A 21,462-nucleotide genomic window follows, 5' to 3' on the forward strand; every position below is an offset into this window, starting at 1 on the left:
AGATCTGGGGGTGATAGTGGATAAGGATCTAAAATTTAGGGGACACATCACCAAAATTGTGAAGACAACACAAAGACTTCTGGGAATGATGCGGAGGACACTGACGTGTAGAAGTAGGGAGATTCTTGTTCCATTGTATAGGGCTTTGATTAGGCCACACATGGACTCTTGTGCCCAGATTTGGTCACCTGGTTTTCAGGATGAAGAGATGTTGGAAAGGGTCCAAAGGCGACTGACTAAGGTAGTTTCTGACCTCTGGAATGTTGAGTATGAGGAAAGATTGAGAAGATGTAATTTGCAGAGTCTAGTGGAGAGAAGGAAGACGGGAGATATGATAGACACCTACAAGTTGGTAAGGGGTTGTTATAAGATCAATGATGGAGAAGTTCTACAGAGAACAGTGGGAGATCAGGGGAGAACCAGGTGTCATCCCTGGAAACTGTATAAAGAGGGTGTGAGTAGGGGAGTGAGAGGCAGGTTTTTTCGTGCAGAGTTGTGAATGATTGGAATGCCTTGCCTGAGAGTGTGGTGTCTGCAAGGAGTTTGAGTGTGTTTAAGAGACGGTATGATGGGATGTGTGTGTGTGATAAGAGGACCTCCCAGATGAGTCTTTGACTCCGTGAGGTCTTGTTTAATAATAATAATCATCTTGCTTGTCTCCTCAAATTTACATAATTATTAAAGTCTATTTAAAGCATTTTAGTGAGTTGCCAATTAACTTGATAATTTTTATTGGTGATGTGAAAAGCTAGTGCAGAGTTATATGCACATTTCTTCTCCAGACTGCCTCCATCTAGCCAATATAACAAACACTGTAATTACAAAAGACTTTGTATACTTCTGGTCTCTTCATAGGCTAATGAAGTTATTTTGGCAATCTTAACATCATGAAGACTTTTTATTTAGAAGTCAAAAGTCAAATTTAAAATGCTGTAGGATTTTGGCTATTTTGTCTAACATTTCTGATATAAAGTAAGATAAAGAAGCTATGCTTTTGTAGTCATCTGGCTGCTGTCTTGAACATGCAATGTGGTTTATTCAAGATGTTATTAATATGTCTGATGATGTAATCATTTTTTGAGGAATGTCTCTGCTGTCGCCATGACATTTTCAAAGTTTCAACTATGTGTGGTATTGAGGCCTACTAAACAAACAGCCATCCTTTGGTCTCTCTCTGTCACCCTCTGTAATTGGGTAGCCAGCTTTCTCCCTGGTAGTTTTCTGCAAGGCAAGGTAGATTGCTCCTTCTCATCAAGCTTCACCACCAATGTTGGAGCACTTCGAGGCTCTGTCCTATCTCCAACTCTCTTTTTACTGTACATAAATGACAAACCACTAATCCCATTCACAGCTTTGCAGATGATAGTATTCGCAACTCATTTAACAGACCATGCATTACTCTGACATCTCAGGTCTACAAGATCATCTACAATTATGCCTTAAACATTGATATATACTATCCTCCAGTGGGACAAGGACAACCTCGTCATATTCAATGCCACCAAAACACACAGTTTTGCGTTTTCTTGCACAAAAGAAATCCCAGCTCATCTATCCTTATCCTCAGTAACACACAAATCACCGGACAAGATCAGATCTTGTCCGGTCTCTTTGCTTGGACTAACGTTTATCCCCAGTCTTTCCTGGCATAAACACATCAATAGTCGCGTAAGCATCCAAGAAATCTGGTATTCTCTTTTGTTTAAGAGTCTATTTTACACCCAACTACTGTTAACTATACAAATCCCAAATCCACCCATGTTTAGAATACTGCCCACATGTTTCGAGTGGTGTACCTAAAAACTTTGCTTAAAATCATTATGTTGAATTTTTTCTTGACAGTTATTCATAAGACTATTACACTTTTTTATAAAATCTTTATCAAGTAGCTTTATTTTTATCCTCCTACATGTTTCGCCAATCTGTTTCTATTGGCATCCTCAGGGAATACAAATCAGTAAGCACAAAATGAAGGTTACAGACTAGGTTATAACTGATGGTTCTAAATCATAGATTTGGAACAATCGGTTATAACCTAGTCTGTAACCTTCATTTTGTGCTTACTGATGGTTCTAAATCATAGATTTGGAACAATCGGTTATAACCTAGTCTGTAACCTTCATTTTGTGCTTACTGATTTGTATTCCCTGAGGATGCCAATAGAAACAGATTGGCGAAACATGTAGGAGGATAAAAATAAAGCTACTTGATAAAGATTTTATAAAAAAGTGTAATAGTCTTTTGCTTAAAATCCTTGACACCATCCAGAAGAGAGCAATTAGGCTTAAAGATGAGCCCCCTCTCTTACATATTCACTTCCACCTCTATATCACAGGCACAGTCTTTTAGCGCTATGTCTATTCTACAGGTACTTCCATGGTCATTGCTCCAGTAAACTAGCAACCATCATTCCTCTGCTTTCTGCTGCACCTGTTTATACAAAAACAACAGCCGCCCAACATCTCGTTACTGTGCAACTGTAAACACACTTAACCTGCTTCAATCCTTCCTCTTTTATTCCACCAATGTCCTCTGCAACAGCTTTCCTCATGAAGTTCCAAACAACTACAACTCTTCAAAAAAAATCCCAGTCATTTGCAATCCACATACACAATGCTGATGGGCTTATAGGTCTCTCAATCTCTAATGTATGGGATCAACACATATATCGGATCTCCTCATGCCTGAGAACTCCTAACCTTCCTGATGATGCTTCACCATTTCTTTCTCCCCTATGTTTCTCTTATTGCTTGTTCTAGTTTAAATCCAATGATTATTAATATTTGGTCAATCCATCTGTTGGGGATCCTCTTTTTCTTTTTCCACACAGCTTACCCTGGATTATTTTTTCCAGGCAGCTGCCTTTCCTTCTACATATGTGTCCAAAACATTGAACAATTCTCTTGTCAATTATGTTTATCAGTCTTGTGTGGATATTCAGTTCTAGGATACTTTTGTTTTTCTGTCCAAGACATTCTTAACATTCTTCTCCAGCACCAGAGCTCAAACGCCTCAATTCTTCTATCATCTTTTGTCATCGTCCAAGACTCAGAAGAATAGAGAAAGATTGAAAAAAAATTAAGGTTTCTACAAGCTTAATTTTGGTCTTTTTAGAGATGTGCCTGTATTTCCAGATCTTAGTTAAATCAGTTATCGCTTTCTTAGCTAGTGCTATTCTTCTTCTTATCTCTTTTTTACATTCCTTTTTTTTTTTTATTATCATCACTCCAAGGTAGTTGAAATTGTCGACAATTTCAATTCTTTCTATATCTATCTCTTCTGCATTGTTTAAAATCATCATCATCATCAAATTCCTGCCATGTACCCTCAAGGGGTGTACAGGATATGATAGTACTACATGAAAAAAAAAATTACATCATTACTAATTCATTAAACAATAATGTTTAAAATCATTATTTTGGTTTTATCTCTTGATTTATTCGTAAACTAATTGATTTAGGATGGATTTTAATTCCTGTTCATTTGTGGCTATTATCACTGTGTTATCTGAGTATCTTAGGTTGGTGATTGTTCGGCCACCTAATTTAATGCTTCCATTCCACTTTTCTAGAGATCTTTTTATTATAGTTTTGCTGTAAAGGTTGAATAGTGAGTATGCATTCTTGTCTTGATCCTTTTTCAAACTGGAATGCAGGGGATACTGAGTTTTCAATTCTTACTGTTGTTTGATTTCCTTGATATCAGTTCTTTATTAGGGTTACTATACTCTTTTTCAGGTTATCTTGGAAGTAGCAGAATAAATCACATTTCTGGCTTTTCTTATCATTTGTACTATAGGCTTATGATGCATAAAATATTTCCTTAAATTTTTTACGTTCTCAGATCATGAGGTACTTTATATAATTATTTTACTACTTCCTTACTTGTTGATGCTAGAATCATGTTTCATACCCTTAAATTGTTACAGAGAACTTATTTTTGGAAAATTCAATTATCTACCATGTGGTCTGCAATGTTTAGGGTAAAGTCACCAGAGACCATGTGATAGATAATTGCATTTTCCAAAAATAAGTTCCCTGTAACAATTTAATGGTATGAAACATAATTCTAACATCAACAAGTAAGGAAGTAGTAAATTAATTATATGCAAAGTATCTCACGATGCGAGAACGCATCGTGAGATACTTTGTAAGCTTATGCTGCATAAGCCTATAGTACGAATGGTAAGAAAAGCCGGAAACGTAGTTCATTCCTCTACTTCCAAGATAACCTGAAAAAGAGTATAGATGGTTTGGTATTTCTGATTCTTGCATGATATCCCACCTCATACAGTCAAAGGCCTTGGAGTAATCCATAAAGCATAGATAAAGGCTTAAGTGGAATTCCCTTGCTTTTACGATTATTTGATATTGGATATATGATCTCTAGTTCCTCTACATTTTCTGAATCCTGCTTGTTATTCTGAGATTTGATGCTCTATAAAACTTTTCTATAATCTTTCCTTAATAATGTGTAGTAAAATTTTGCTAGTATGTGAGATAAGGGCAATGGTGCAGTAGTTTTCACATTTGTTGTGAATGGCTTTTTTGTAGATTGGGATAATGGCAGAACTAGTCCAGACATTTGGCCATCTTCCAGATTTTGTTGCATAAATCATATATCCAGTTGACTACATTCTCTCCAAGGTTTTTCAGCATTTCAGCTGATATTGAATTAGGACCTGGAGCTTTGTTATTCCGTAATTTTTTGATTGCTTGTTCTACTTCACTTTTGAGGATCTCTAGTTCTGTTTCCATGTATTTGATAGCTTCTTTGTTGAATAGCTGGGTCCTTATAAAGCTTGGTGCAATACTCTTTCCATCTTTTGGCTATGTCATTAATGTCATTTAAGATCTTGCCATATTCCTCTGCAATTATATTAAGCTTTGGTTTGAATTTTTTGGTTATATCCTTAACCTTCTTGAATAAATCTATTGTTTCATTAGAGTTGAAGTGTATTTCTTTACAGATATTTTGGATATAGCTGTTTTTACCTTTTTGACAAGATTTCTTAATAGTTTTATTCAGGTTCAGGTAATTTGGGTTTTGCCAATCTATTGTTTCAATTTGTTTCCTTTTTCAATTAGTTCTAGGGTTTATTTTGTAATCTATGGACTACCACCATTTTTTTTTTATTGGGATGTTTTTGGCAGATTTTGCAATGGTTTGTTTTAGGTATGTCCAGGGTGATTCAGTGTTTTGTTCTTGAGGTGTGTTTTTTTTGTTTCTTGAGCTCTGATTCAATGTCCATTGTATATTTGTTGTCCATTTGTGAAAAGTCATATCTTTTGTTGTTTTTATTCTTGTTTGCTTTCAGATGGATCTTTAGATTAGAAATTAATAATTGATGGTCTGATCTACAGTCTGCACGTGATAGTGTTTTGGTGTTATTGATTAGTATCTTCCATCTTCTGTCGATTAAATTGCAATTGATTTGGTTCTTACATTGATTCCAAGGCTCTACCCATGTGTATAGTCTCCCTCTTGTGCTGCTTGTACATAGTGTTAGTAATTGCCAATTCCCTTTCAATGTAGAACTTCAATAGTTTTTCTCCTCATTCGTTTCTAATTCCCAGTCCGTATATCATTAAATTCCTGACATGTAAAATCAAGGGGTATACAGGATATGATAGTGCTACATGAAAAATTTACATCATTACTAACTTCCTATCTACAATTTTCCTCCAAATCAATCTGTTACCTGTCAAGACTCCAAATTTCAAATCTTATATTTCATCTTCTAAGGCACTTTTTACGGTATTAATCCACCTATATCTTGGTGGATCTTTCTGGATCTTTTACGGTATTAATCCACCTATATCTTGGTGGATTCCTCTGGATCTTTTTCCTACCAACCTGGCAGGAATAGGCTTTGCCAACACATACCATGATGCTAACAATGTCAAGTTCTTTCCTAATATCTGTATTATATTACCATTGATGGCATCTGTTCACATTCCTAATATTTCTAAGGACTCTCACAACTGTGGTCTCCAGTCTTTGGTCAAGTGTTTTACTTCTAATCCAGATCTCAGATCCATAAATTGAAATTCGTTTGAACACGTTCTTGTATACAGCTAATTTAGTGTTTTGGCTAATTTCTCTCTTATTGTAATTAACTCATAAATTTATTCAGTTGACTTCCTAGCATACCAGCTTTGTTGATTCTATTGTCTATTTCCATATTCAATTTACCATCTTCACTAAATATCGTGCCTAAATAGCTAAAATGATTCACTTGTTCTATAGGTTCTCCATTCACAATGCAGCTGATATTTTCAATGCTTCTGCCTATTTTCATTGTCTTTGTCATATCATATCTATTACAACATTATTCAATTTAGTCAGGGAACTTTGCAGACTTATAGTGGATTTATTTAGAAGTATAACATCCTCTTTATAAAGCAAAGAGCAGACATTAACATCTCCAATTTTAATATCAGGTTTAATAACACTTTCCTTCATAATGCGATCCACATAGATAATGAATAACAGTTGGGATAATGTAGATCCTTGTCTGACACCAGATTTAACATTAAACCATCTTCCTGTACTTCCTTCAATTCTAACTGCTGATTTACAACTCAAATAAACACTAAGCATTGCTTGATATAATGCCCCATTAACACCATATAACTGTAGCATGTTGAACACGAGAGTGGGCTGAAAAGTTCTCGGCCTAGCAATGAAAAAACGAATTTATAATTATAAAATTACTTTTATTTCTCAACATAATCTAATTTAAGACTAATACATTTATCCAGGGATGCTCCAGCACCATTATTCTGCTCCTGTAGTGGTTTTCAGTAAGATCTGCAAAATACTCCTCTACAGTTGCAATCACCTCTTGATTTGAAGAAAAATGCTGACCAGTGAGGAAGAGTTTTAGTTTTAGGAAGAGATAGAAGTCACAGGGAGCCAAATCTGGGGAATGGGGATGTTCCAACAATTCATAGAGCAGATCCCTTAATTTTTTCATTGCCAAAACGATTTTGTGGGCAGGTGCATTGTCCTGATGAAAAATGATTTTTTCTTCTGCAAACCAGGTCTTTTCTCACGAATTTTTATGTCTAGTCTGGTTAAAAGATCGAAATAATATTCCCCAGTTATTGTTTTACCCTTTTCAAGATAATTAACAAACAAAATGCCTTTAGCATCCCAAAACATTTCCTGCTAATGGAACCGACTTTGTCTTCTTTGGCACTGAACAACCAGCTTCTGTCCACTGTTACTGCTGTTTGGATTCTGGTGTGTAATGGTGAATCCAAGTCTCATCCATAGTAATAAATCGATGCACAAAATCAGTTTTATTCTTGTTAAAATGCTCCAAGCACTGTTCAGAGATTTTCATACAAGTGCGTTTTTGATCTGCTATGTGTGCCACCCATCTTGCACAAAGCTTTTTCATTTGCAATTCTTCATGCAAAATATATCCTACATGTTCTTTTCAAATGCCTATGGTAATGTTTAAACTTCCTAATTTCAATGTTTTTAATATGACATTGCCATTGATACCAACTGTTTCATCAGCCCATTTCTTAATTGTTGAAAATGAAAGAGAAGAGTGCCCAGAAACTTTTATGAAGTTCGAATGAATTTCTTTTGGCATTAAACCTTTTTTTACAAAGAATTTTATAACCGTACAATATTCAATTTAATCCATTTCAAGGGATACAGAAAACACTTTTGCTTTCATACAGCTGTATAAAACAGATTACTTGACAGAATCACTTGCAATTTCACATGGATGCTTATAAAATGTATCAACTTAGAAAAAAAAATTTTTTTTGCGAATACTGTTGCTATCTATGATCGAGGCATAGAACTTTTCAGACCACTCTCATAGTTTCTCACTTTGCACCTTGTCATATGCTTTATCAAATCTACAAAACTTAAATACAGATCTTTATCTGAATTTATCTGGTTATATTACCATGATTTCTCAACTATTGGTCGTAAAGCAAAAATCTGATCCTGACAGCCTCTATTTCGCCTGAATCCAGCTTGTTCTTAACCAAGCTTCTCTTCCACAATCCTTCTCAATCATTTTTCAAGTATACATCTATAAAACTTACCAGGAACACTCAGTAGAGAAATACCTCTGTAATTCTTACATTCAGTTTTATTTTCCTTTTTTATATATGAGTACTATGAGAGCTCTACTCCAATCATCTGGAATTCGTTCCCCTGTCCAGGCGTTCTGAACTGTGCAGTGGCTGCACTGCACAGTTCAGAAATATACCTCTATACTTGAGCATTTCTGGTCGAGTATCATCTACTCCAGCTGCCGTTTCCCATTTCAGGCTTTTAATGGCTTTTTCTACTTCAAGTATGAATATGTATTCATGATTGAATGCCTGGTCAGTGTTTTTTTACCACTGTGCTGTCAATGATTGTTTCATTTAGCAATTTTTTGAAGTAATTACTTGATATTTCAAGGATATCTTTTTCTCCAGTTTTCATGTCACCTTAATCATCTCTAATTCATTTTACAGCACTCTTTCCTCCATTTTTGAGCTTCTTCAACGACCTCCAGAATATCTTGCCACCTTCTTGATATTTATTTTCTATGTTCTCACCAAAGTCTTCCCATGACTTTTGTTTAGCTAGTTTGCTTTCTTGCATTTTGTATTCTCTAAGAGCACAAGCTGACTTATTTGCCAGGAACTTTTGATGTGCTTTCTTCTTTTCCTTCACTGCCTTTTTAACTTCCTGTGTCTACCATGGAGTTCTGATTTTTTTTATCCTTGCAGAGAACCTCACCACATGCCTCTCTGGCTGAATGAGTCAGTGTTTTCTTCAGCGCTTCCCACTTAACCACCAGGGTTTGGTTCCTGTCTCAAACTCTTTCACTTTTTCTTGAATAATGTTTGTATATTTTAGTCTACAGTTCACATCTGAGAACTGCTCAACTTTTATTTGCTTTAAAACGTTTTTACATGTTCTTCTTTTCAATATGAAATTGAATTTTATACTGCTCAAGTCTAAATGGTGATGACTTCCAATTTCAAATCTGTACACACTAGTGTCCAGCACCAGAGAGAAAACATCACTATCAACAATGACATAGTCAATGAGACATTTCTTATTCCTTGCTCTTCTCTCCACGTGAATTTGTGCACATTTTTATGTTCGAACATTGTGTTGATAATAATCAGTCCATGTCCTGAGCAGAAATCCAACAGGTATTTGCCATTCTGCAGGCCTTGTTAGCCGAGTGGTTAGAATATCTGCTCTCCAGCCAAAAGGCTGTGGGTTCGAATCCCGTCATAAGCATGGATGTTTATGATTGTCTGTGAAAATACTAGTAGTGGTGTAGGTGGGTTGTAGATGGCATTGGCATAGATGATGGTAGTTGGTGGATTGTGGACAGAATTGTAGAGTTCATAGTGCCCTACCTCGATGAGTCTCTGGACTCCCTGGAGGTGTCATATAATAATAATAATTATTATTATTATTAGCTTTGCTCTTTTCTCCAAATTTTCCCAAAACATTTTTGTACGTTTGATAATCATTTCCTATTCTGCTTTTAGATCCATAACAAGAACAACTTTTCATTTTTGATTGTGGGAATTGCTTTCTCTAAAACCTCAAAAAATTCCTCCACTTCTACCTTAGAACCTTCCTATGGTATAATAATGAGAATTATTATACCATAGGCATAATAATTCTCATTGTCCAGTTCCCCATTCTGATATTTCCCCACATCACTCTACTTGATATCACATGCCATTCAAGAAGATTAGCCTTGTATTTAGTGTTGAATACTATGGCTACTCCTTTTTCTTGATTGTCATTGCCTGAGTATAACATTTTGTATTTATTGCTCAGAAAGATCTCACCAGTTTGTCTTTTTTTGTTTCAGTCACCCCTATTATGTCGAGCTTTTAATCTGAGGAAGTACTTATCTAATTCCTCAGCTAGCTCCATTTCTTTGCCATTCAGGCTTCTTACGTTGATAGTACTGATCTTGAACTCTGGTGATATTGAGTTGGGGTGTGTTTTAGGATTTGTTCCAGTAGCTGACTTTTTGCTGTTCACTCTGGTTCTTTGGCGAAAACAACACAGACCTTGTTTAACCGGGCAACGCCCCTGCTGGCATGAAATTCTGTGATGATGTACCATCATTTTATATTTTATTTTAAACCAATAAGAATACAATTTGATCAGGTAAATCCCAAATTGTCAGCCCATCCTCATTCATTCAGTATCTAGGTAGATACCTAACAGGGTGCACAATGAGAAGGTGAGAATTGGACATTAGGTCAGAAGCCCTGGTCGGTTCTCCGCATTCCTTTAAAGGCTATGTGGAGGTCTCCTCTCAGTTACATAGCTTTCACCCTTGATCCAGTATCTGAATGTGTCATATCTATATGTTATTTTTATTAAAGGTGCTGGTATCCAGTCTGGATATCCCATCCTTGTTCATTCAGTATCTAGATAGATACCTAACAGGGTGCACAACGAGAAAGTGAGGATTGGACATTAGGTCAGAAGCTCTGATCGGTTCTCTGCATTCCTTTGAAAGCTATGTGGAGGTCTCCTCTCGGTTATACAGCTTTGACCCTTAAGCACCCCCAGTCCATGTACATACACACACACATCATTTCTCAAAGTATATGAGAAGAGATAGATCAGAAGAACTGCAATTAATTATTTCTGTGTGACACTTCCACGGAATCCAAAGACTTGTCTATTAATTTACAAGTGTTTGCTTTCCAGCTTGCTTGCTCTGTAGAAGAAAAAGTACTCTTCTACCTCTGAGATCTAACTCGCCTCCAGTTGAAAGATCTTAAATCAAGTTATAGGATTTGAACCCAGGACTTTTTTTCATATGAGGCACGTGTTGTTCTTCCAACTGCACTATGAGATATCCTAGTGATCACTCATTACCGAAATCCATTTATAAATAACTTCATCAATCAGACATCACTGCTAGACTAATAACAAGTGTGTGTGTGTCACTACTAAACAAGAGACATTTCAAGACAGTGCTGTATGAGTTGGTCTGGAATGCAGTTATGTTCAGAATTCAACAATTTAAAATTTCTGATAAGGAAATTCTACTTTATGAATTCAATAAAAATCTGTGAGATTGGTTATAAAACATTACAAAATGTAACGTAGGCTACAAAACACAAGAGCATGAATACAGATAAAATGTACCAGCCATTTGAGAAAATGAGGTTTTAAGGCAAACAGTCATGGACTTACCATAGAGAGCAGTCCATGCCTGATTTATAACATCCAAACACACTGTACCAGACCTGCAAAAATAATTTAGCGGTCAGTATTACTTTAAATACTCAAATCGAAATCAAATTATCCAATTATGATGAAACAATGCTTTATTTCTTCAATTAAATATTTAAAAGAGCTACTAATACAGGCAGTCCCCGGGTTACAGACAACTCGAGTTATGTTCCATACTTACAAACAGGCTCCCCATAAGGATACTTAATAATTAAATAATTAGATCAATAATTCAGGAACTAGTTTCTTTCGCTCATGTAAGCAAACCCGCACATCACCACATTATTAAAGCAGCTCTTCCCGTTATTTGGAAGCAAAATTTAAGGGCCTGGGTCACACTTGCCATGTTTGAAGATTGATTCTGGAACTGTTTTATTCCTGCTGTGGAAAGTTATTGTTCGTAAAAGAAATTCCTTTTAAAATACTGCTTATGAAACAGAATCAATTCCCGATTCTCTAGCACCAGGTCCATCCTCTCTAGCGCTATCTCCATCATCTTCTGATTAATTAAAGGTTAGCCTATCTTTTTGCCTCAGAAATGCATTATCCAGTAAGCAAGACATTGATGCAACCATTAATATTCTTTTTTGAAATTTCTCCTATTTAAATTTTTTGTATGAGTTTATTTTTATATTCTGTTTGTTTGAATTAAAAGAGCACAATAGTTTCTGTAACTTATTGTTACAGTACAGGGGTATCACACATGAGCCATTATAGTATGAGCCAATAACATGATAATGTTATTATTATCGTATATGCACTGTTCATCAGGGATCCGAGTTACATACAAATCCGACTTAAAAGACGTTCTCAGGAACATATCTCATTCGTAATCCAGGGACTGCCTGTATTTCAATTCAAATTACAGCACAATCCTTTAAATTAAGAAAAGTGTGTTTCATAATACAGATCATTCAGATGTCATATTAACTTGGTTAAATGTACTACAGTTTTGAAAGTTCTACAGAACTTTCAAACTTAACTACAAACTGATAATTTTGCAAAAAATGTCATGAGGAACTGACAGTATAACATTTCCTAATTTAGGTACAAATCTGCAATAAACTTCAAGTGACTAACAGTCAAATATAAACATTCAATGGCAGATTTTTCAGTATTTGAACGATAACATTTAATAATGGATAATAATAATAACTAAGCATTGTTTCTATCCTGCTAGTTGATGATTAAGAGGTAAAATAAAACAATATATTGCATTTTATTTTGCTTTCCCCCATATTTTCCCAAAATAAATTCTTATACAGCAGGTTTCCTACAGAAAATATGAAACATCCTGTATAATAAATGGTAATAAGCAGTGCTTTTTTGGGGGTATGCAGTGGTATGGTGTACAGAACCATACCACTGCACACTCCATTATTAATAATGATGGATGAAATAAAGATTTGGTACATTTCGAAATTTGTAATATTCAGTAATTTTTTTTACACATTAACCTAGTATACAAATAAGCTTAGTTATGTAAATAAGTTCGTTTTTATTATGTCTGTTGTTAAAACATTTGCTATATAAAGATTTTTTATATTTGCTATATAAAACTTCAGCTGGATTAGAATTGAAGAATATCAGATTACATAAGATTTCTAGAATCAGAGGATTCAGGCCTTGCTTCTTATGCCATCAACACTAGACAGAGTTCAGTGGAGTCAAAGATGTTACACTATAGTATATTTAAATATGTTCATCTGTTCCTTGAAATGTGTGAAACACTGTCATCACCGTAATCTTAATTGGACAGACTGCATTGTCTATCTCCAAATTTTGGGAGGTAATAGCCATAAGTTTTCATAATTTTTTTTATCATTATTATTAATTACAAATGTGTATATCTGACCCCTTGGAACTTTAATATTTTTTTGCTCACTCAGCTGTGCTGAGAGATACTTGGAAGCAAGTATCTCTGTTTAACTTGCTTTTATGTTATTATTATCCTAAGAACCCTAGGGAGTCAAAAACTCATCTAGGAGGTCTCTTTGTCATACACATAGCTCATCATACTATGCCTTAAATACATTCAAATTCTCTGCAGACATCACACTCTCAGGCAATGCATTCCAATCATTCACCACTCTCCAATGGAAAAAAACTGCTTCTCACTCCCTCCTTATACATCGTCCAGGGATGATCTCTTGTTCTTCATCCATCTTTATTTTATGAAAAACCTCTTCAATGTTAATCCTAATAACAATCCCTTACCAACTTGTAGATCTCCGTCATATCACACTTCTTCCTCCTATCCACTAGACTCTGCAAATTACATCTTCTCAACTGTTCTTCATAGTTAACATGTCAGAGATCAGAAACTATTTTAGTCAAATGCCTCTGGACTCTCTATAACACATCTTCATTCTTTTGAAAACAAGGTGACCAAATCTGTGCACAGTAGTCCAATGTGGCCAAATCCAGGTCTTATATAATGGAACCAGAATCTCCTTACCTTTATAAATCAGTGTTTTCCACATCATTGCCAGAATTTGTTGTGTTGTCCTCACAATTTTGGCAATATCCATCATCATCATCCCAAAATCTATTTTATCCATATCCAAACAATATATCTCACCAACAGTAAATTTTACATCCTATCTTCGTTTTCCAAATTTTAAAAAACCTTTATGAATGTTGTAATTCATTTCCTCTCTCACTGAATGATGCTCATGTTAAGCAAAATATACAGCAGATGTTAATAAATTCTAATTTCCTTTAGATGTATTAAACCATTTATTTATTTATTTGAAATATATCATTACAAATACAAGAAAATTCTATACATAACATGTCAGCATTGAGAATGATAGTGGATGTTTTGGATAAATTGTCAAAATGGAAGGTGAAACTAATGATTGGTTGGTTGGTTTAAAAGTAAGGAACTGAGGAAGAAGAGAGGCATTAAGGTAGGATGACATAATAATATCAACAAAAATCTCACCAGTGAAATACGGTTGTATACAATGCAATTAAAATACATCCCTTAAAGCAATAAGGTAACTGATATCTGATCATCACAGTTCACTTAGAATGTATTGCCATAGGAAATTGCCATTATGAAATAAACATATACAAAGATCCTATTTAATCTTGCCTTCATGGAAATTAAATAAGATAAATTATCCCTCTTACTCTCAAACCGATCAACTTCCGCTTAACATATCCTCTGATTTGTGCAGCTAACTCAACAATGACAACACAGAATGATAATTATTATTATCAACATTTGACCTCCATGAAGTCAGAGACTCATCATGGGAGATATACTCACTATTGCAGACAATGCTCATCCAACCGCATCTTAAACTGATTCAATATGTCCACATTCACAACACACTCAGGAAACATTCCACACCAACCATCTCCATGCAAAGAACCTACTTCTCACTCCTTTGCTCACACCCTACTTATACAGTTCCCAGCAATGGCCTCTTGTTCTATTCCCCTCTCCCATTCTATGAAAAATGTCTTCCTGATAAGGATTATGGAAGGATGACATTGATTGGAGGAAATGGTATAAAGACAGCTGTTGCAGAATGTGTGGTGGAGATACTTAATGAGCAGTTCATAAAGATCTTTCAATCTTGTGAATGTGACTTCATGGAGAGATTAAGAGCAGTTGATGATGGGGAGGAGAGACTGACTGTAAGTGAGCAAGAGGTGTTTGGGGAGTTGAGTAAACTAGATGTAAATAAGGCTGTGGGACTTGATAATATATCACCACGTATTCTGAAGGAATGTGCCAGAGAGTTGACACCTGCCTTGACATATTTTTTTAATACGAGTCTTGCACTTGGTCAAGTCCCTAAAGAGTGGAAGGAGGGCAAGATTGTGCCACTTCATAAAGGAGGTGATCGAACTCAAGCATCAAACTATAGGCCTATCTGTGTGTCGGGTGTTGTGGTTAAGTTGTTGGAGAAGCTTGTGAGAGCTAGAATCCAGAGTTGGGTTGACAACAATGGTATAATCTTTGATGGACAGCATGGATTTGCTAAAGGGAGGTCGTGTTTTAGTAATCTACTTACTTATTACAATAAAGTGACTGCTTCCTTGGACAGAGGAGAAGGATACACAGTAATATACTTGGATTTCGCAAAAGCTTTTGATAGAGTGCCTCATGATAAGTTGACAGTCAAACTAGAGCAGATGGGGTTGGATATTAGATTAGTGCATTGGATTGGAGACTGGCTATCTGATAGGTATCAACAAGTTGTGTATGGGGGTGCAATATCCAGGAAAAGGAAAGTCACTAGTGGAGTGCCTCAGGGATCTGTTTTAGGGCCATTACTATTTAACTTGTATATTAATGATATTGGCGAAGATTTGGATGGAGATATTCAGTTGTTTGCAGATGATGCAAAGTTGGGAAGAACCATAAAGAGTAGTGAAGATGTTGTGGCCTTGCAAGAAGACTTGAATAAATTGAGTGATTGGGCAAGCAAATGGGGGTGTGAGTTCAATGTTGCAAAATGTAAGGTTTTAAAATTTGGAAAACAAAGATGGGATGCAGAATTTATGCTTGGTAAGAATATATTGTTGGAAGTAGAGGAAATAAGAGATCTGGGAGTGATAGTGGATAAAGATCTAAAATTTAGGGGTCACATCGCCAAAATTGTGAAGACAACACAAAGACTTCTGGGAATGATGAGGAGGACACTGACGTGTAGAAGTAGGGAGATTCTTGTTCCATTGTATAAGGCTTTGATTAGGCCACACATGGACTATTGTGCCCAGATTTGGTCACCTGGTTTTCAGAAGGATGAGGAGATGTTGGAAAGGGTCCAAAGGCGACTGACTAAGGTAGTTTCTGACCTCTGGAATGTCGAGTATGAGGAAAGATTGAAAAGATGTAATTTGCAGAGACTAGTGGAGAGAAGGAAGAGGGGAGATATGATAGAGACCTACAAGTTGGTAAGGGGTTGCTATAGGATCAATGGTGGAGAAGTTCTACAGCGAATAGTGGGAGATCAGGGGAGAACCAGAGGTCATCCCTGGAAACTGTATAAAGAGGGTGTGAGTAGGGGAGTGAGAGGCAGGTTTTTTTCGTGCAGAGTTGTGAATGATTGGAATGCCTTGCCTGAGAGTGTGGTGTCTGCAAGGAGTTTGAATGTGTTTAAGACCCGGTATGATGAGATGTGTGTGAGATAAAAGGACCTCCTAGATGAGTCTTTGACTCCATGAGGTCTTGTTTAATAATAATAATAATAATAATAAATTGAGTGATTGGGCAAGCAAATTGGGATGTGAGTTCAATGTTGCAAAATGTAAGGTTTTAAAATTTGGAAAACAAAGATGGGATGCAGAATTTATACTTGGTGAGAATATATTGTTGGAAGTAGAGGAAATAAGAGATCTGGGAGTGATAGTGGATAAGGATCTAAAATTTGGGGACACATCGCCAAAATTGTGAAGACAACACAAAGACTTCTGGGAATGATGCGGAGGACACTGACGTGTAGAAGTAGGGAGATTCTTGTTCCATTGTATAAGGCTTTGATTAGGCCACACATGGACTATTGTGCCCAGATTTGGTCACCTGGTTTTCAGAAGGATGAAGAGGTGTTGGAAAGGGTCCAAAGGCGACTGACTAAGGTAGTTTCTGACCTCTGGAATGTCGAGTATGAGGAAAAATTGAAAAGATGTAATTTGCAGAATCTAGTGGAGAGAAGGAAGAGGGGAGATATGATAGAAACCTACAAGTTGGTAAGGGGTTGTTATAGGATCAATGGTGGAGAAGTTCTACAGCGAATAGTGGGAAATCAGGGGAGAACCAGAGGTCATCCCCGGAAACTGTATAAAGAGGGTGTGAGTAGGGGAGTGAGAGACAGGTTTTTTTCGTGCAGAGTTGTGAATGATTGGAATGCCTTGCCTGAGAGTGTGGTGTCTGCAAGGAGTTTAAAGGTGTTTAAGACCCGATATGATGAGATGTGTGTGAGATAAAAGGACCTCCTAGATGAGTCTTTGACTCCATGAGGTCTTGTTTAATAATAATAATAATAATAATAATAATAATAACAACCCCTTGACCAGCTTATATGTCACAATCATATCCCCCTCTTCCTCCTATTCACAAGGCTCTGAAACTTGCATTCTCTCAATATGTCCTTGTACTCCACATTCCAAAGACCACTGACTACCTTTGTGAATCCTCTCTGTACCCTTTCCAACATATCCTCGTCACCATGAAAACCTGGCAAACAAATCTGTGCACAATAATCCATATGAGGCCTGATCAAGGTCTTATACAATGGAATCATAACCTCTCTATTTATGCATGTCAGGGTTCTCTGCATCCTTGCCATTATTTCATGTGATGTCTTCACAACTTGTGCAATGTGACCCCTGAATTTCAGGTCCTTGTCCACCATCACTCCTAGATCTCTCATCTCCTCAGCAATGGCCTTGGTGGAGAAACACCTGCTTGGTGTTTCTCCACCAAGTGTATGCTTGGCATCCCATCGTTGCTTAGCAGATCTCAAAACCTTACACTTGGCAACATTGAACTGACAATTCCACTTACCTGCCCATTCATGCAATCTATTCAAGTCCTCTTCTAAGGCATTAACATCAGCCTGACTGTACATTGCTCTCTCCCCAGTTTTGCATCATCCACAAACAGCTGGATATCACTAGTTAAACCCGACCCAATATCATTAACATACAAATTGAACAACAATGGCTCCAAAACTGATCCCTACGGCACACCACTGGTGACCTTTCTCTTTCGAGATACTGCACTCTCATATACAAATTTCTGATACCTATCTGCAAGCCAGTCACTGATCCAACACAGAAGTCTGTTATCTAATCCCATCTGTTTTAATTTATTTAAGAGCTTGTCATGTGGCAGTCTATCAAAAGCCTTTGCAAAATCCAAGTACATGACTGTATATGCATCTCCTCTGTCCAAGCTATTTGTCACCTTGTTATAGTACATAATAAGTTAGTGAAACATGATCTCCCCTTAACAAACCCCTGTTGATAACCACAGAGAATACTGCTGTTATCAACCCATTTCTGTATCCTACTTCTCACCAATCTCTCCAGGACTTTCACCACAACTTCAGATATACAGACCGGCCTATAATTTGAAGCTACAGCCTTATCACCACCTTTATGCTGTGGAATAATTTTACCCTCCTACCACTCCCTTGGAACCCATACTGTTGCAAAACTCTTATTAAACAGGCATGCCAATGCTACTGCCAGTTCCCTGGAACATTCCCTTAAGATGTGTGGTGATATGTCATCAAATCCTATCGCCTTATTAACATCAAGATTATTTATTTCCTCAAATACCTCCTAATCACTCACAATTAAGCTATCCTCTTCCATCTCCAATAAGAAAATAATATTTATTAATTTACTTGCTGATATATCCAGCATCTTCAGAGCACAAAAACAGTTTGTCACAGTATGCAAAACAACATTTTGGTATAACAGTCAGACAAGCTTAAAAATTGTAATGGAGAACACAAGGAACTAAAGTCCTAATTAGGTGTCATCTATGTTAGAAAAAGAGAGGAAATGAGTATTAATTAATCCCAGATTTTTGGTAAATTTATTTATACTGCCATACTTTTTGACATCTGGAGTATGTTTTAAAGCTGCTGTTGATTCCAAAAACAATTTCTCTGACTTATGACTTCTGTGTAGCACTTTCGTTTTCTTCCTATTGAACCTCTGTGAAGTGGTATTCAAGGCATGGTCTGTTAGACCTGACTTGCCATAACAATAGCGACAGATGTATTTTTGTTTTATTTTTTTATGTTCACCAATGGATGTCAACAGTTCTTCCTGTCTGTCTATAGTAAGCTTAGTCACAAGAACAGGACACTTCATAAACTCCTGGATACGATAAAGAAGGGAGTATGTGAATGGATAAAGTTGCAATTTGACATAAGGTTTAAATATGGTGCATGGGTGATATTTATTGAGAACTTTAGATATTTTTTCAGATGTGCCTTCAACGTATAGGATAGTAACAGTTTTGCTGCTGTCTTGTGTGCTAGGCAATGCAGGGGATTTCTAAGGAGTATTTACTATTTTTTCTATCCTATGGAGATCATAGCCATTGGCTAAGAAGGTGTGACATAAGTGAGCGAGTTCAGTTAGTAAGAGCATTGTCACTGGAACAAATAGCTCTAGGTCTGTGAGTTAGTGTTTTAGGATATCATACTGTTGAGCTGGATGATGGTGTGACTGTTGGTGTAAATATCTCCCTGTATATGTGGACAGAAAAAGATAAGGAGGCACCTGGAAGCCGTGTGATTAGCGTATCCAGGAAAGGCAGACAGTCATTAGCTTTCTGTTCCATTGTGAAGTGGATTTTAGGGTACTGGCTATTTAAAACACTAAAAATGTATCCAATTGTGTAAGAGTGTGGTTAACAAGGGTGTCAAGACTAGATTTTTTGCTTGAAGGGTTGTGAATGGGTGGAATGCTTTGCCAGAGATGGTTGTGAATGCTTCAACTGTGAATGAATTTAAGGAGAGGTATGACAGGTATTGTATAAATAATGGTTAGTGTGTCAATGTCGGGTCTCCTGCGATGAGTCTTTTGACTCCATGGAGACACCATTAAAATAATAATAATAATAATAACAACAACTAAAATTATTGTGTTTCGACTTTAAAAGTATTCTAATTGTTGAAAGTCAACTTCATTTAATGTGTTTCGAATTAAACTTTTTTTATTGCGGGTTAATAAAAAAAAACCGGGTTAATTTTTATTAACCCTGTTTTTTTCTCTTTTTTTTTCTTTTCCTCCTATTCTCTTTTGGTTTATTTTTTCCTGGTACTGCGTGAAGTGACACGTGGATGCAAGCTAGCCCCCTAGTGGCCATTGCTGCTATATATATAATATTCATCCATGCTTGATTTGCTTTCAGCCTTAAGTAAAAGGCTGGTTTGTATTCCACTAATTCGAGCCCTACCCAAGGGCCTATAAGTTGTGGAAATACCTTCTGAATAGGAATGCTGTACCAAACAAATCAGCTTTTGAAGATGCTCGGTTTTTAATCCATCTAACTTGAGTGTTTCTAGATGTTTTTTCAGTGTTTTGGGAATGGCGTCTAAGGCAACTATTATTATGGGAACAACTTTCATTTTCTTTTGTCAGATTCGTTCAACTTCAACTTGCAACTCGTGATTCTTTTTAATTTTTTCAATTTCTTTTTCGTCAATTCGCCTATCTCCTGGTACTGAAATTTCAATAAACTGAACAGCCATTGTTTTCACCTTTTTCAACCACTGTTATATCGAGTGTATTACATTCCAAGCTTTTGTCAGTCTGGATTTTGAAATCCCAGAGTATTTTAGCTTTTTCATTCAGAATCACTTTTTGGTCAACTTTATGCTTCCAATGGTCTTTAGATAGATACTTTAAACCCCTTAATTTTTACATAAATGCCAGTGAATTATCTTAACTACATTATCGTGCCTTTCACAGCACTCAATTCGTGTGATTTTGCTACACCCGCTTATAATGTGGTCTACTGTTTCTTCCTTCTGTTTGCATAATCTGCATTGGACAAAGAAAGATGGAAGAAGATAGTGAAACAGGCATCAGACATCAATGGGCAGTGATCCCATGGTTCGTGATGATGATGAAATCCTTTAGCAATTTGAACGTCTCAATCATATCTCCCCTTTTCTGCCTATCAACTAATTTCTGCAACCTACAAATATTCAACCTGTTCTCATAAGGTTCATTCCATAGACCTGCTATCATCTTGGTCACTCGCCTCTGGATCCTCTTCACCTCCTCCCCATCAAGAAGAAACCTAGGTGACCAAATCTGGGCACAGTAGTCAAGATGAGGTCTTATCTAGGCTCGGTACAGAGGTACAATAACTTGCTTGTCTCTGCTCATCAAAGTATTTTTCAGCAACCAAGTGATTTGATGAGCTGATTTAGCCACTTTTGCAATGTGTCCCCTAAACTTCATCTCCCTATCCACCAACACTCCCAAGTCCCTGGTCTCAATCTCCTGGAGTACAGTTCCACCAATGTCATATACTGCTGCTAATCTTTTCACCCCAAAATGCATAACATTACATTTTGTCACATTAAATTGACATCCATTCTCCTTAGCCCAGAACTCCAATCTATCCAAATCATACTGCAATATTTTGACATCTTCTGCATTCACTATTGCCCCACCCAACTTTGCATCATCAGCAAACAAATGAACCGTTCCTCT

The 21,462-nt window shown here is 36.5% G+C and overlaps 1 protein-coding gene across 1 annotated transcript in view; it reads right to left on the minus strand.

Annotated features, from left to right (window-relative positions):
- The window catches only part of UbcE2H (ubiquitin conjugating enzyme E2H), a 362,978-nt gene that overhangs the window by 100,682 nt on the left and 240,834 nt on the right, over positions 1-21,462 (minus strand). The window contains exon 5 of the mRNA XM_090412149.1: positions 11,215-11,267. Coding sequence (XP_090268275.1) covers positions 11,215-11,267 — 53 coding nt within the window. The remainder of the gene's footprint in view (positions 1-11,214; positions 11,268-21,462) is intronic.

The sequence above is a fragment of the Typopeltis vanoorti genome, chromosome 1 (assembly GCF_054136105.1).
Source record: "Typopeltis vanoorti isolate ZY-2024b chromosome 1, IOZ_Tvanoo_1.0, whole genome shotgun sequence".
Lineage (NCBI taxonomy): Eukaryota > Metazoa > Arthropoda > Arachnida > Uropygi > Thelyphonidae > Typopeltis > Typopeltis vanoorti.